Source organism: Protopterus annectens, chromosome 3.part0 (genome assembly GCF_019279795.1).
Source record: "Protopterus annectens isolate FY-2018-M chromosome 3.part0, PAN1.0, whole genome shotgun sequence".
Lineage (NCBI taxonomy): Eukaryota > Metazoa > Chordata > Ceratodontiformes > Protopteridae > Protopterus > Protopterus annectens.
In genome coordinates, this window is record NC_056731.1 from 1,585,015,968 (window position 1) to 1,585,033,174 (window position 17,207).

Here is a 17,207-nt window from a genome sequence, read left to right on the forward strand (position 1 = left end):
TACATTAGAAGACACAAAGGTTTTAAGTTCCTGATACTGGATTGCTTAGACATGGGTGACCCTGAAGTTGATATCCTGAATGTACAAGAAAAACATGAACTCATATGGCAGTTAAAGCCGAACTCTTTCAAAAAACCTGGGCTAAATTACTACTGTTCACTTAACTTGTACTGGAACTTAGGAAAATACCACATTGTTTACAGGACTAATTTTGTTTTATTTTTGTACTATCCTTAAGTATTGATTTTAGTGTCATTTGATATGGAATGTTCACTCTCTTTATAAGGACACTATTTTTACTGTCTCACACTGGCCAGCACTAAGTTGATGTACTTTTTCCTGGTTTAACTTACTTATTAAATGTACATATATGTTTGTATTCTTGTTTTAATTTTGGTTTACCGTTTTTAATATGCATATTGGTTAGTTTTAGTAAGTTTTATTGTAGCTATATATTTTTAGGGTTCTTGTATATAGACCTGAAGAAGTCTAGAGGGAGAAAATCGGCTTTTAACAGTAATTTATGGAAATAGATCATATTTTGTAAAATGTATTTTTTGTAGATGCCAAAAATACTTTTTTTGATTACAAAATTGTCTGTTTAAATATTTCCAACCATGTATTGTAACGTCTTTGATAAATTCAGATACTTTGTTTAATAAGAAGTACCACATCATTATTAATTTTATTTAAAGTACATAAGGTTTAAATTAGGACATTTAGTAAGAAGGGCAGTACCAGCTCGAATATCACACTGATAAAGAATGGAGGAAGGAATTTGAATCTGTTAATATGTATACCTTGCAACAAAATAATCCACTCCCATACCGTATATTAGTCAGAAACGATGGGATGAAACTATCATTCTGTTATTTTTATTTTTTGTTTGTATCCGCATGTCTGCGTGCTTAATAAAGGATTTTTGACTGGAAAAGACTGTCTACCCCACTTGGATTACTTCTGTATACCCAGTAGAGTTAATAATTCTGTATAATCTTAATAATATTTCAAAATAAGCTTTTATTTTTTGATTTAGGATGTTTTTACGCTAGCTACTTCAGCTACCATTTTCTGATTTTTTTTTCAGCTTTTTAATATATAGTGATTAACTAGACATACAGGAATAGAAAAACGTCCACACAGAGAAGTTTCTTAAACTGTTTGTTTTGGACCCACTATACCTGTATAGTGGGTTGTCTGAGACTTGAGGGATACCATGGAAATTGCTTGTTTCTTATATATACTACACATACATGTATATGTACGTATGTATGTGTGCATGTATAAATGTGTGTATGCATATATAATTACATGCATGTCTGTGAATGTGTATATATATATATATATATATAAATATAAATATATATATATATATATATATACACACACACACACACACATATATATATATATATATATATATATATATATATATCTATAGCAAAAGAGATGTGCATATATAAATATACATATAAATATACATGTGTAGATATATTATATATATAATGTACACACACACACACACACACACACACACACATGTATTTATGTGGGTCATATATGTATATTGCCATACACACACACACACACACACACACACACACACACACACACACACACACACACACACACACACACACACACAAGTGAGAGATTTTTTTTCCTTAATAGTGAGTAAAGGGACCCTCCACATTCAGGCAGATAGCCAGTATCTTTCATACCCCTGTTCAGTGGTATCTACTCACCAAATAAAAATGACAAGCCATGTCCAGTTTCATAAAAGTGAATGAATATTCATTGTTGTGGTTAAAACTGTTAAGGCATTTGTCAATGGCACATTCCTTTTATAACCTCCCAAGTTATACTTTTGAGTTAATAGTATAAAACTCTTGAAACCATAATCTTATAGTAGATAAGTTGATCACTTCGCTTAGGGTCTTATTATTCTGTAAAGCTTAAGTTTTTGTAAGAAGAGCTTGTTTTCTAGTTGGTGTTAAAAATACAAAGCTGTTTCACTCTGTCCTGTCTGTGTGGTTTACCGCAAGGGAAAGATTTCTTTCTACTTTTAACCTATCGTCCATTAGTTTGGGCTGCTTTTTTTCTAAACTGTGCCAGTACATCTATGTTCTTGGCATTTCTCCATGTTTGTACAGTTACTTACAGGTGAACAGTTGATTATGCTGTGGTTATTGTAAAAGTAGTTATGGTACTGCATTAAATGAATGCCATAGTCATGTATTTTTTTTTTACCTTTTGCTAAAGGGAAGAACAGCAGAAAAATCACTAATAATGACCTGACTAAATGAGAAGTATACAGAATGTCTCCGCATTCCATCTTACAGTACAAAATAGGTTAAAGAGTTCAAGTTCTGCAATATCTCCTTGGACAAAATATGTGTGATTGCAGGTTGGTTTAGTCCATTACCTCTGCCAGCAATTTTATTTCATTATCAGTTTCTAGTTTCAAGGCTTTTTTTGAGTCAGCCACCCTGAAGTGTTAGGCTTCGTGAGCACCTCCATCAAGCAAGAGGAGTCAGTTGTTCTACAGGCTCTGCTAATTATTTTGCAGTCAGAGTATGCTAAGTGAAGTGCCTCAGTTGTGGGATGTACCCACTGTATTGATATGTCTTCAGAATATAAACTCTAGCTTCAAGATCTACTCCCTCCTCTTTGGTATTTCTCATAGTTCTGTGGTTTCTTAAAATCAGTTATATTTTGGAGGATTTGGGGCGCTCTGGAAAAACTGGAGGGCAAAGCTAAGACTTCACTCTCACTCTAGGCAGTAGATTGATACAAAAAGTGCGTTAGAAGAAGAGTGCTGAAAAAATATTTTGCCAAATTGCCTTGGTACTTGAGGCACAGCTAACTCTCCTATACTCAAAGATTACATCTTGATGGTGAGTACTTCATTTAATTAGTGTCTTTTGGTGTTCCTGCTACTGTACAGTTAATAAATGTCCTTTAAATTTTGCTTTGCTGTTGCATATTTTTTTTAATTTTGCAATATTCAGGTGCTTTGTGTTTCACTTTTCTCTGTTAATCTGGAACGTTTGCTCTGTAAAAAATTAAAAACAAAAAAAAAAAAGAAGAAAAGAAAAAAGACTTGACCCAGCACAAGGCACTGGTGTGAAACAAACAAGTCTCATAACTGACACGACGATTGAAAATAAATTATTGTATCCCCTTTTCTTTGCACAGGTCTTAGTGTGCTGTACTTCCTCTTTCTGGTTTTTGTACTGTTCTTGAACTTTGAACAAGTCAAAGCTGTGATGTACTGGTTGGATCCAAATCTCCGATATGCAAAGCGAGAAGCAGATGTCATGGTGAGTGAAGCCAAAACAACAAGGGAAAAAAATTATTTCAAGAAACTGGGCTTTGTCGTTCAACAGTGCCAATTCAGAGAATAGAAAGTAGTGCTTCTAGTCTAAAACAGTTCTTTCTTTATCAGCAGTAGTCATTATTTGATGGTATAATCCAGTGTTTTCCTGATTTACCATATTTAGTATGGTAATTTCTATAAATGTATGTACCATTAATGTTTTCATTGTCATGGCCCCTCTGGCCCAGGGAGTGGCAGAAAATGGTCATCCCTCTATTGTAAATATGTCATTTTAACTTTTTAATTTTTCATCCTGTAGTAATAGTAGTACCCTAATAACTTCTCAAATCAATTAATGGCTATACCCACAGTACTGATCACTTGTTCATCCTCTGCTTAACTGTCAGGTTTCTCTCCTACTCTCAGCCCATTTCCTGACTTCGATTCCTCTCCTATAGGACATTTTCTGTATAGGCATTAGTACATGTGCATGAATCCTTGGTACTTAAAATGGTTTTAAATTGCTGGATATCATAAGATTTTAGTCTATGCGAAAGATGCATAACCTAATTTTGTGTACTTGTATAATCTTTGCAGTATCATATTTGAAACATTTGCTGACATGTTTGTGCCTTCAGGACCTGGGTAGTGGCTGAAAAAGGTCCAAGGGCCCCATACGCATGATCAACAAAGAATAAGTAAAAATAGATTGCATAGTGTATTAGCAAGTAAGTACAAAACTCCCTCTTTCCCCAGCCCAACAAAAAGGGGAGAACAGTTCAGTAGTTCTGCCTTTATCTTAATAAGATGGACTCTACAGGATTCAATGAAGAGTAGTTCTATTTTTGTCATTCTCAAGAACCAAACAGAAGCTTTTTTAATTAGTAGAGCAGTGACAGAGACTACCCAGCTGTAGTGCTCATACCTGTGATTAAATTGTGTTCTGGTAGTGGTATATCATCCCTTTCTTTCCTGTATGGATGTAGCGATACAGCATTTGTATCAAGATGTTCATGTTTCAACTTCCAAGATGGCTGTACATTGAGTAATAGCTTGATTTCAGATCTCCCAGTGTGAAAACAGGAGCTCAGAGGAGAGAGCAAGTGATCTAATTTGTGGGTAAATTTCATTGACTGATTAGTAAGTGCACTGCCTGGATGCCAGGAAGAAAGAAATTCAGAGAACTTGAAAGAAAATCAACCACAAAAGGTGAGGAAAAAACGCTGACAGGGAAGAATTCTGCAACTGTTCAGCAAAAAGCAGTACAATTTCCAGCTTTGGTGCAAGACATGACTTCCAGTAACCTAGAGGAAAAAATAAGGCAAATGTACTCAGAGCAGACTAAAATAAACAAAACACAGAAGGAGTACATCAACTCAAATAACAAAAGGGTGAAAAAAATGGAAGCTTTAAACAGATATTCAGATGAGCTGATAAAATTACAAAAATCAGAGGTGGAAATGAAGAAAAGGCTGGCTGAATATGAGACTGCTCAAGAAGAGTTGTTTCAAAAACTAATAGAAGTAGGGTGCAGAGCATGCAGGAAAAACCTGAGACTTTCTGCTGTACCAGAGAAGCTGGAAGGAACAGACTGTATTAATTTTATGAAAGGACAAATAAGCAACTGGACTGGTATTCCACAGCAGGAGTTGTTAATTGAAGAAGCACATTGTGTATATGTAGCAAACCTGGCCTTGCAACCTAGAGCTAAAGTTGCAGTTCTACCAGCAGAAGGAGTTGATTCTGACAAAACTGTGGTAGGACAAAATACTAAAAGTAAGAGACAGTAGAGTGTTTGTTGAAAATGAGTACCTATTGTACACCAGGCAGAAGAGGAGTCATTTTATTCCACTAATCGGGGAATGTTAAGAAGCAGGCATAAGATTCAAAGTGCTGTATCCAGCTATCTTCAGAATATTCTTTCTACAAGGGACAAAATCATTATTTGATGCAGAACATGCTAAGTAAGAAATACAGAAGTTTGTCCACAAAACGTGAGCTGTGAAACAGAGGGCGAGTCTGCCTCTTGATCTTCTGGTAATAAAGACCACAGAGAGACTGTGCCAGTAAAAGCATTTCCAGTGTTTCAGTGGAAAATGCTTGTGAGAGAGAAAAAAAACACAAGAGGTGATTTAGAAGAAGCAAGAGTATGTTGGAAAGGAAGCAGACATTGGATTTGGGAAATGGAGATAAACAGGAATAAAACCAGCAACTTGGAAATTGACAAATGTGAGATTATAAAGCAGTAATTATATTTGTGAAACATGACAGAACAAGACCACCTGAAATATTGGACTTTTTTGACTTTGCTAAACTTGTAGGGGACTCTTAACGCATATGCTCTACTTCATGTCATTAATGTTTGCAGGAACACTTAGGAGAGGGGAAGCAGAAGGAAAGAGTTAACTCTAAGTAAAACAAACTTTCGTTCTTAGCAGTAATATTTGTATAGTGCATTATATCTGCATGCTATGAAGTAATTTTTTCAGTTATTTTCAGGTGTAATGGTGATACTAAAGTAAACAGGTGGCCCTGTTTTTTCCTCCGTTGCTCTTTCTCCTTGTTCAGTTTTAAGAAATGTATACACTATAGTGTAAAACAAAAGTCTGTTCAAAAGAATATGGTACAAGAAATAAATTATGTGCTTTTTTCTCATTATTGCATAGGGGAATGTCAGGATTAAGGCTCTTGGCTTTATCTAGTAATATGTTTTAAGAGTAAGCAAGTAAATACAAATGAACATGGAATGTAATAAAAATCTCTTCTAGCAAATAATTAAGTACTTGTAGAAACAGCTCTGTATCTGGTTTTCATGTCTCTATGGAGACAGTCTGATAAAGAGCAATAAAAAACAGAGTACTTCTTTCGTTTAATGGCTTTCTTCCAATGGCTAGGAGATGATGTTTTCTGAAAGCATTCAAGTGTTTTCTCATTCTGACAGAGCAATAAAGATAAGACAAAACCAGACATCACCAAGCAGAAGCACAGCCTGTACCATGCATCTTAGCATGGATAACCTTTCTGTTATGTTAACCCAGGTATGTGAGTGTGGCTGTCAGTTTGGGACAGTTGTTCCTGTTAGGAAGGTAAAACTTTAGTATTTGAAGATGTAGATAGTTTTGTGTGTTAATATTAAGCTAATAGGTTTCTGAGGTGTATTGGGAGGTATTTTATTTTTGTTTATGGACTTTCAATAAAACAAAGAGTTTTTGAAAGATGTGACATAGGCTCAAATGGATATGATGAAACAACTGTATGAAAGGTCAACCTGACAGGCATTAGTGTGTGCATGTAACACAAAAGCTGGAACTAGATACATAACAAAAAAGCTGTTGAAAATAAAAGGTGGGAGTGGTAACTAACTTTTTAACATAATGAACCTTTTGATATTATCTTTAAATTTTAAAGGTCTCACAGATATATATAAAAATGAAAGGGTAGCGCTCTATATTAAAAAAATGTGGAGTGCAAATAGCTATGCTACAAGAGACACATTTGGAAAGAACTGAACATGTGAATTTGATAAACAAAATGGTTTTCAGGACAGTTATTCAACGGAATACTTGGGACAAAGGAAAATAGAATGCTTAAATTCATTGCAAGAGGAGCTCCATTAATGATGGAAGAGGATAAAAAAGATAACGGTAGATATGTAGTACGAAGGGACTACTGGCAAGGGAAGAGGATTATACTGGATGTATTTATATTTCACCAAAAACTGCAATAATGAAGCTTAAGAAATTTTGACCCCACACAGTTTGGCTTTGTCAAGGGGAGGTCATGTCTGTTAAATCTGGTCTACTTCTTTTAAACAGTCACCAAAGCCATTGACAAGGGGAAGACTGTGTACACTACCTACCTTGACCTGGCCAAAGCCTTCGTCACTATTCCCCACTTGGGCATACTAGATAAAGTCTCTCAACTAGGCATCAATCCATTTGTTACCAGATGGGTAGCAAACTGGCTGAATGATAAAACCCACCTAATCTAAGTAGGGGAAGCCACATCAAGCAGTCTACCCTTAACGAGTGGCGTACCCCAGGGATCGGTCTTAAGGCCTCTGTTATTCAGGATATACTTTGAGGTGCAGGCCAAAACCAGTGGACCATGGCTGATCACATTTGCAGATAACTGCAGGCTGGGTGCAGTCATCAGTTCCCCAAGTGATGTGGACGTCCTCCAAGAGGGCCTCACCCAAACAAATGACTGGTACCAGAAACATGGCCTCAAGTTGAATGCCAAAAAAATGCATCATCATCATCCCCTTTGGGGAAAATGGCATCCCCATATGTTATCACATTAATAACAATGCCCTAAGTACACAGTCAGTAGTGATGGATTTGGGCACCCAGGTTGATAGCCTGGCTTTTGACCACCATTTTGCTCCCATTGTATAGAAAGCTTTCTGCATGGCCCACCTTATAAGAAAGGGTATTTCATCCAGGAACAGAGGTCATAACATCCCTGTATTCTTCTCTTATAAGGCCAATTATTGAGTACAACTCCCCATTCGGCATGTACTTCACAAAGCACATATAGCAGCTGGAAAGACCACAGAGGTTTCTTACCAGGAGACTCCAGGGTCTCAAACATTTACCCTACACAGATAGGTTAAAAGCCCTATCCCTCTACTCACTTTCATACAGACTCCTCAGGGGTGATCTCTGTTTGGTATATAAAGCAGTCTCGGACCCCACCTTGATGGGACTGCTGAATATCCGCAAGTCAAGCTGCACTCCAGCAACCCATACATGCGACCTCAACCTGGTCTGTGATATCAGTTGGAGTTGTTGGCGTTACAGATTTGTGTCCCACCAACTCCCCCATCTGTGAAATAGACTCCCTCTCCACGTCAAGCAGAGTACCTCATTATCCCTTTTTAAGCGCAACCTGGATAACTGGACGGGAAACTGAAACTACACCCCTGGGATTCCAGCTGTCTCTCTGCTGGACAGGGGCTTTGGGTGCTGACTTGTCTAAACATGGGATAAACTCTTGGCTAGGCTTATAAGAGCCTCAGGACCAATAGCCATGTAACCTGCTATGATCCTGTGGAATATTACGTATACATGAGGACTAGAATTGTATTTGCAACAGGGAAGATGTGTCTGGGGGGCCCAGAGGGAAAAATATAACAAAGGAGGATAGATCTTTGAAGAAATGTATGAAAATATTTGGCATGGAAGATGTGAATTCAGCAGAAGGAGTTGGAGTGAATTTACATATTATTCCCAAATATACAAAATCTAGACTAGGCTAGACAGAATTTACATTTCACAGGAACATGTGCACTTAATTGATAGTTTGTATACGTATCCAATAACTATTTCAGATCACACGCCAATAAGAACTAAACTAAGAATGCAGGGTAATGAAATAAAAATGAGACCCTGGCGTTTTCCCACCTATCTATTGAAAAGAGAGGAATTTAAGGAATGGGTAGTGGAAAATTATTTCAGAGTTATTAGAGAAGACAGAAATTTCTTCTAATAATATAGGAGTGGGATAAAAAATTCAAGTGGAGTTTAAAAATAGTGTGGAAATGAAAGAGAGATATGGTTAATGAGCAATAAAAAATATTTAGCGGGACTGACAAATGTTCAAGTATTGCAGTAGGAGGAATCTCAAAGAAAAGGAGCAGTTGCAGAGTGTTAAGCAGAAAATAAAGGATTACCTAGATAATATGCATGAGTTTAGGATGATTGCTCTTAAGCAACTGTTTTTTTTTGAGGTCTGGCATTATTATCAAAATTTTTAGCTCAATGACTTTGAAAGAGTTGTCCTCAAGCTTGGGAAGCCTTTGACAAGTAAGATGAGAAATCCTGTAGCAGTACTAGAAATATTTCGGAAATTTTATGAAAGTCTGTATAAAGCAGAGAAATATGGAGATCAAAAAAGGTACAAATGGAAATGGCATATTTAATTCTTCCATAAACAATGTTAGAGATAGATGAGACTCTGTTACTAATAGGATAGGAGGAGATGAGATAAAAATGGTGATGTATAACCAGTCAATAGGGAAGTCCCCAGAAGTAGATGGTATTCATGTGGAAGTTTGGAAGCTTGGTGGGGAGAAAACTGATAAAGATCTGGAAGGTTTTGTTTAACAATATTTTGAGTAGAAGCACCGTCTTCCTGCAAGAAAGCATTGGTGGCTGTAATAACTAAATAAGGTAAAGACCCATTAGATCCATCTTCATACAGGCCCATTTCAATCTTAAACATGATTATAAAGTGTGTATGTTTATGACGACTAAAAGAATGGCAAAGGTGATGCCAAAAGTGATAGATCTTGAATCCGTTTGGTTTTGTGTTTGGCAGGCAAACATTTGACAACATTACAGAGCACCGATGATCCAGACGGAAGCTGAATGTAAGAAAATGTCACTGTTGTTGGTGGGTCTTGATTGAGAGAAAGCATTTGACAGAGTAAGTTAGGAGTCTATGAGCAGGGCAATGGAAGCATTTGCATTCCCAGATAAAGTTATAAAGTTGATTAGGAGGTTATGTGATGGATCAGAGGCAAAAATTAAAGTGAGTGGGTTCCTCTCTGATGAGTTTTGTTTTAGCAGAGGAGCCAGGCATGGGCATCTTTTTTCTCCTTTATTTGCACTATATTTTGAACCATTGGCAAAGAAAATAAGAGACTCAGAAATTCAAAGATATAATTGGTATGGTAGTCATGAAAAGCTGGCAGTATTTGCAGATGTTTATTTTATACCTGATAAAACCAGAAAAGGAGATTCCACTGTTGTGGTACATTTTGAGGCTGTATCAAATATTTTCAGGATACAAAATTTATGAAGCTAAAAAGTACGCAGTAGCTGTCAAATACATACCCACATGCAAATTGGTTCAGCAATATCCGTATTTATGGGAGCATGATATAATGAAGTACTTTAGGAGTCGTCGTCTTCTTCTTTCGGCTGCTCCCGTCAGGGGTCGCCACAGCAGATCAACTGTTTCCATTTCTTCCTGTCCTCTGCATCTTGCTCTGTCACACCAACTGCCTGCATGTCCTCTCTCACCACATCCATAAACCTTATCTTAGGCCTTCCTCTTTTACTGTTACTTGGCAGCTTCATCCTTCGCATCTTTTTCCCAATATACTCTGCATCCCTCCTCAGCACATGTCCAAATCAGTGGAATCTTGCCTCTCTGGCTTTGTCTCCAAACCTTCCAACCTGGGCTGATCCTCTAATATACTTATTCCTAATCCTGTCCATTCTCGTCACACCCAGTGCAAATCTTAACATCTTCAACTCTGCCACGTCAAGCTCTGACTCCTGCCTTATTGTAAAAGCCACTGTCTCCAACCCGTATAACATAGCTGGTCTCACTACCCTCTTGTACACCTTCCCTTTCACTCTTACTGGTACGCGTCTGTCACAAATCACTCTTGACACTCTTCTCCACCCACTCCATCCTGCCTGTACTCTTCTTCACTTCTCTTCTACACTCACCATTACTCTGAACTGTTGATCCCAAGTACTTAAACTCATTCACCTTCACCACCTTTACTCCCTGCATCCTCACCATTCCTCTGTCCTCCCTCTCATTCACACACCTATATTCTGTCTTAGTCCTGCTAACCTTTATTCCTCTTCTCTCTAGAGCATATCTCCACCTCTCCAGGGTCTCCTCCACCTGTTCCTTACTCTCACTACAGATCACAATGTCATCTGCAAACATCATAGTCCACGGGGAGTCCTGTCTGATCTCGTCTGTCAACCTGTCCATCACCATTGCAAATAAGAAAGGGCTCAGAGCTGATCCTTGATGTAATCCCACCTCCACCTTAAATGCATCCGTCACTCCCACCGCAGACCTCACTACTGTCACACTACCCTTGTACATATCCTGTACCACTCTTGCATACTTCTCTGACACTCCCGACTTCCTCATACAATACCACAACTCCTCTCTAGGCACCCTGTCATATGCTTTCTCTAAATCCACAAAGACACAATGCAACTCCTCCTGACCTTCTCTGTACTTCTCCATCAACACTCTCAGAGCAAACATCGCATCTGTAGTGCTCTTTCCTGGCATGAAACCATACTGCTGATCACTAATCATTACCTACCTTCTTAACCTAGCTTCTACTACCATAACTTCATGGTGTGACTGATCAGTTTAATCTCTCTGTAGTTACTACAGCTCTGCACATCACCCTTATTCTTAAAAATCGGTACCAAAACACTTTTTCTCCATTCCTCAGGCATCCTCTCACTTTCCAAGATTTCATTAAACAATCTAGTTAAAACCTCCACTGCCATTTCACCTAAGCACCTCCATGCTTCCACAGGTATGTCATCTGGACCAACAGCCTTTCCGTTCTTCATCCTCTTCATAGCTATCCTTACTTCCTCCTTGCTAATCCACTGCACTTCATGATTCACTATCTGCACATCATCCAACCTTCTCTCCCTCTCATTCTCTTCATTCATCAACCCTTCAAAGTACTCTTTCCATCTGCTCAACACACTCCTCGCTTGTGAGTACGTTTCCCTCATTATCCTTTATCACCCTTACCTGCTGCACATCTTTACTAGCTCGGTCCCTCTGTCTAGCCAATCCGTACAGGTCCTTTTCTCCCTCCTTAGTGTCCAACCTTTTATACAAATCTTCATACGCCTTATCCTTAGTCTATGCCACCTCTCTCTTTGCCATGCACCTCATGTCCTTATACTCTTGTCTACTTTCTTCATCTCTTGGACAATCACACTTCTTCTTTGCCATCCTCTTTCTCTGAATACTCTCCTGTACTTCCTCATTCCACCACCAGGTCTCCTTGTCCTCCTTCCTCTTTCCAGATGTCACACCAAGCACCCTTCTAGCCATCACTCTTACTAGCTCTGCTGTAGTTACCCAGCTGTTTGGTAACTCTTCACTGTCACTCAGTGCCTGTCTTAACTCTTCCCTGAACATCACCTCACAATTACCCTTTTTCAGTTTCCACCATTTGATCCTTGGTGCTGCCCTCACACTCATACTCCTCCTCTTGATCACCAATGTCATCCTACAAACCACCATCCTATGCTGCCTAACTACACTTTCCCCTGCCAGCACTTTACAATCTCCAATCTCCTTCATATTGGCCCTTCTACATAAGATATAATCCACCTGTGTGCATCTTCCTCCACTCTTGTATGTCACCCTATGCTCCTCCCTCTTGTTAAAATACATATTCATCACAGCCACGTCAATCCTTTTCGCAAAATACATGCATTTCTTTGCTTAACACCATACCTACCCATCACTTCCTCATCCCCTCTGTTCCCTTCACCAACATGCCCATTGAAATCTTCGCCAATCACTAGTCTGTCACCCTTGGGTACAGTCATCACCACTTCATCCAACTCACTCCAAAATTTTTCTTTCTCATCCATAGCACACCTAACTTGTGGAGCGTATGCACTAACAACATTCATCATTACACCATCAATTTCCAGCTTCATAAACATCACTCTATCCGACACTCTTTTCACCTCCAAAACACTCTTAGCATACTGTTCCTGCAGGATAATGCCTACCCCATTTCTCCTCCCATCCACACCATGATAAAACAATTTGAAACCGCGTCCAATACACCTAGCCTTGCTCCCCTAAAATCTGGTCTCTTGCACACACAATATACCAACCGTCCTTCGGTTTATCATATCAGCTAGCTCCCTCCCTATACCAGTCATACTGCCAACATTCAAAGTTCCGACCCTCACTATCACAGTCCTAGCCTTTACCTGCCTTCGGGCATGCCTTCCACCTCTTCTCCTCCTTCGGCCAACAGTAACCAAATTTACGCCAGCACCTTGTTGGCCAACAGTACTAGTGGCGGTCGTTGTTAACCCGGGCCTCGACCGATCCGGTATGAATTTCTGTACAGTTTTCTGCATATATGATGTGGCACAATTTTACATCGGATGCCCTTCCTGACGCAACCCTCCCCATTTACCGGGCTTGGGACTGGCACAAAGAAATGCACTGGCTTGTGCAACCCCAGTGGCTGGGTTAATGAAGTACTTAGGAGTATGGATTAAAAAAATATTCTGGTGTGGCTGCTAAGGGTATGTGGGAAGAGACTAAGCAAAGGATAATACAAAAAATGAGAAATTGGAAGCTCTTTTGTATGGATATGGATAGCAAGATACAAGCAGTCAAAATCTTCTTAGTCCCTTTAGTTTTATACACAGGTCGGACATATTTTTATCAGACGGAAGAGAAGTTGTAGATAGCAATTAATAAAGTGCTGAAGGATTTTATCTGGGAAGGGAAAATGGCAAGAGTCAAGTGGGATAGGTTTATTCTTCCAATTGAACAAGGCAGTTTGAGATTACCCAATTTGAAGGGGGTATTTCAGAGCTGCATAGTTAAAAGCTCCAATGCATAGCACAAGAGGAAACTTACAATTCAAAGTGGAAAGGGATGATGATGAAACAGGACGGAAGCTGAAGAAAAAAGGAAGTTTAGGATTTTGGATGTAGATCTTTAAGGAGAATAACAATAACCATGCAGACTATTATATTCATAAAGTAGCTGAAAGTATTCTAACAACTAAGCCAATGCTTTTAGTTCAAGACAAGGAGCCTGCAGGTGTAAGTAATTAATCGTGGTCGGGTCTGTCCCTTGAGTTCTGATTGAAATCTGAGTGTTCTTTCTTGCATTTGAAAAGTTACTAGCTGTTTTTTTTTTTTTTCTCATTAGCAAATGCTTTTAGTTGGAGGTGAGTCTGCGGGTGTAAGCATTTAAACAGGAAATATCTGAATAGTTTTATCTGTGTGAAATCTAAAAGGTACACCATGATTAACTTTCATAAGAGAACTGGAAAGCAATTCAGTGAATAATAAATGAAGGAAGTGAATAGGGTATACAAGTAATAATTTGCCCAATCAACCTTAAGTACGTTACTGCATTAACTGTGACAGTACACAATTTATTTTAAGGTAATGTTTGTACTTTACAGGTTATTACATCTGGGAGCCTATCAGAGATCAGACAAAAATGAATACCAATTTGTGCAAATAGGAACACAAGCTCTAGCATGTGCTTCAGCATGTTTTATCCTAATTTTGTAATAGATAATGCCTGTGAGTGTATTCATTGATTTGGGGCAAGTGTTATGTGGAGAGGTAAACTTCATATTTGGAAATTGTATATAGTTTTGTGTTTGCTGTGAGTTTAATCCTTTTTTAAATGAATGTATTTTTGTTTCTTGAGCATTTTTGTTGAAATGCAAAGTCTGAGAGAAATGAGACGTGTTCAAATAAAGATGAGAAGCAGCAGCTAAGTATAAGATCAGTCTGCCAAGCATTAGTGCGTGCATGTATGTTGAAAACATTTGTTAAGAAGAACTGCTGTATTACTATACAATAGGAAATACTATGGGAAATAATAGGGTTTTTTTATCAGCATGTCTGTTTTAGCAATATTAACATGGAACTTAAATGGCTTTGCAGATACAGAAAAAAGCAAATGATACTGAATTGTGTTAAGAAGTGTGTGGTGCAAATGTTATAGGAGGTGCAGTTGGACAGAAATAAGCATGTGAAGTTGACAGGATTTTGGGGTGGACATTTGGCAGAACATCGGTGCAGAGGAAAAGGGGGAGTAATAATACTGATTGTGAGAAGGGACTCCAATAGTATAGAGGAAAACAAAAAGACAAGAATGATAGGTTTATGGTAGCAAGGTGTTATTGGCTGGGGAAGATGATTATCCTAGCATGTATTTATATTCTACCTAAATTACTGTTACAAAGCATAGGAAAATTTATGTACAAATAGTAAGCTTTCAGCAGTGAATATTATTAATGAGTGAAGGCTGTAACCTGGTTTGCAATATGAAGATGTAATGAGGGGCTAGAAGGGAAATTGATTAGAAAGAGGGTAGATTTCTGAAGAAGTATACAAGAATATTTATTATGGAAGATGTGAATTTATTAGCAGGAGCTCTAGAAAGAGTTTCCGTATTACTCTTCAAGGTGAAATAACTAGACTAGAAATGGATAGAAGTTATATTTCATAGAGCATGTGTGTTTAATTTAAAACTTTGAGACCCGTTCGATAAATGTGTCGGAACATGCACCAGTAAAAGCTAAAATAAAATGCAGGGTAGTGATGTAAAAGTTATATACTGGCATTTTACTACTTCTATGTTAGAAAAGAGGAATTTAACAAATGGGTAGGGTTTATAGTTCAGAAGTTTTTAGGGAAGACAGAAATTACTTCAGTATCATAGGCATCAGACTATTTGCACAAGAATTATGGACAAAGCCAAAGGCCCAAAACCAGAGAGACATTTTAGATGGTGCTCTATAAACTTGGAAATTTACTAGAATAATAGACTTTGCATTGTCATGCATTTTCTGAAGAGTATGAAGGCTGAAACTAAAATGCCTGTTATTTTGTGATTTCAGTCTTCAGTAACTTGTCAGAAAATGACAAATGTTATGAGAAACCAACCATAAATCAGAGGAAAAACTGTCTGTTTTCCAAAAAGTCTGGACATTTGGGAGATGTTCACAGAAGAGATAGTTTTAAGTGGGATAAAATGTAAATGGGTTGAAAGAATGGTAGAAATAGAGAGAGATGGATGGGAATGAAGTAATAATTTAGAATGGATGACAAAGGTTAAAATGTTGCAGAAGAAGGGGAATGTTGCAGAGCAAGAAGAGGAGTGTCTGCAGAGCACTACAGGGAGAATGAGAGTGTGTGTTAATATATGTATAGGTTTAGGACTGTTTCTGTTAAATAATTAATCTGAAGTAGGAGAATTCATTTGTCAGCAACCTGTGGGTATGGATCCGATATCGGATCCGAACCGGCATGGTTTATCCAGCTATGGATCCGAGCTCCTAGCTCCTCCCCTCACCCACAATGCCCTGCTCTCTCCCTACATGACCTCAGATCTAGTTTGCCGCGCATGGTGAAGGCTGGGTCGTCAGAGCTCCAAAAGCTAAGTCTTATTTAAAGGGTTTTAAAACTTTTAAAACTTTTAAAACTTTTTAGTTGTGTGAAAGTTATAGGTTTCCCTTCTGTTTATATCTTTTTTGGGTTAATTTAATATAGTTTTTACCCTCCCCTCGCTGGTTCGTAGTTGGTGTGTGTGTGTGTGTGTGTGTGTGTGTGTGTGTGTGTGTGTGTGTGTGTGTGTGTGTGTGTGTGTGTGTGTTTTTTTTGTGGCCTTTGTATGAGTGTTTTAGTTTATTTTATTGTTACTATTTAAAAAAAAAAAAAAAAAAAAAAAAAAAAATAGTGATGTCTGAGGCCCCAAAGGCTGTTTTTTCAAAGTGCTCCGAGTTTGGCCATAGGCTTTCCCCTGCTGATGGCCACACTCAGTGCGTTCGATGCCTTGGGGTTGAACACCTCACTTCAGGGTGTTCAATCTGTGCAGGGTTCAACCCCAGGGCATTGAAGGAGCGGAGGTCGAAGCTGGTCTTGGCGGGACTCTTGCCCCCAGACTCGGCTTTGGCCCCCGCCCCCTTGGTGGTCACTGCTTCGGCAGTCCCTGCCTTGCCTGCTCCCCCTCCTCCACCCGGGATTCAAACTCCCGCCAGAGGGTCGGAGGAGAGGGAAGCCAGGAAAAAGGACATGAGAGAGAAGCACCACAAGTGGCGGGCCGAGACCTCCGTTTCGGCCCGCCCGCTGAGCTTCTCCTCTGGCCTCTCTGGCTGCTGGCTCTCCCCCTCCTCGGCTTCGGTCCCCGTGCTTTTCACCGGAGCCTGAGGATGAGGAGACCCGACCTCCTTCGAGGGTATCAAGGCGGCACTCAAGGCCTACCTCGGTAGCCTCGTCGAGGTCTACTTACAGCCTCTCCGATGCTGATCTGGACCGGATGATGCGAAGGTTCATCCAGGCCCAGATGCAGATGGGAGTGCTCCTGCCCCCCC

General features: G+C 38.9%; 1 protein-coding gene across 1 annotated transcript in view; it reads left to right on the forward strand.

Moving 5' to 3' along the window:
* The window catches only part of PTDSS1 (phosphatidylserine synthase 1), an 811,205-nt gene that overhangs the window by 361,706 nt on the left and 432,292 nt on the right, over nucleotides 1-17,207 (forward strand). Inside the window, exon 4 of the mRNA XM_044065621.1 lies at nucleotides 3,199-3,323. Coding sequence (XP_043921556.1) covers nucleotides 3,199-3,323 — 125 coding nt within the window. The remainder of the gene's footprint in view (nucleotides 1-3,198; nucleotides 3,324-17,207) is intronic.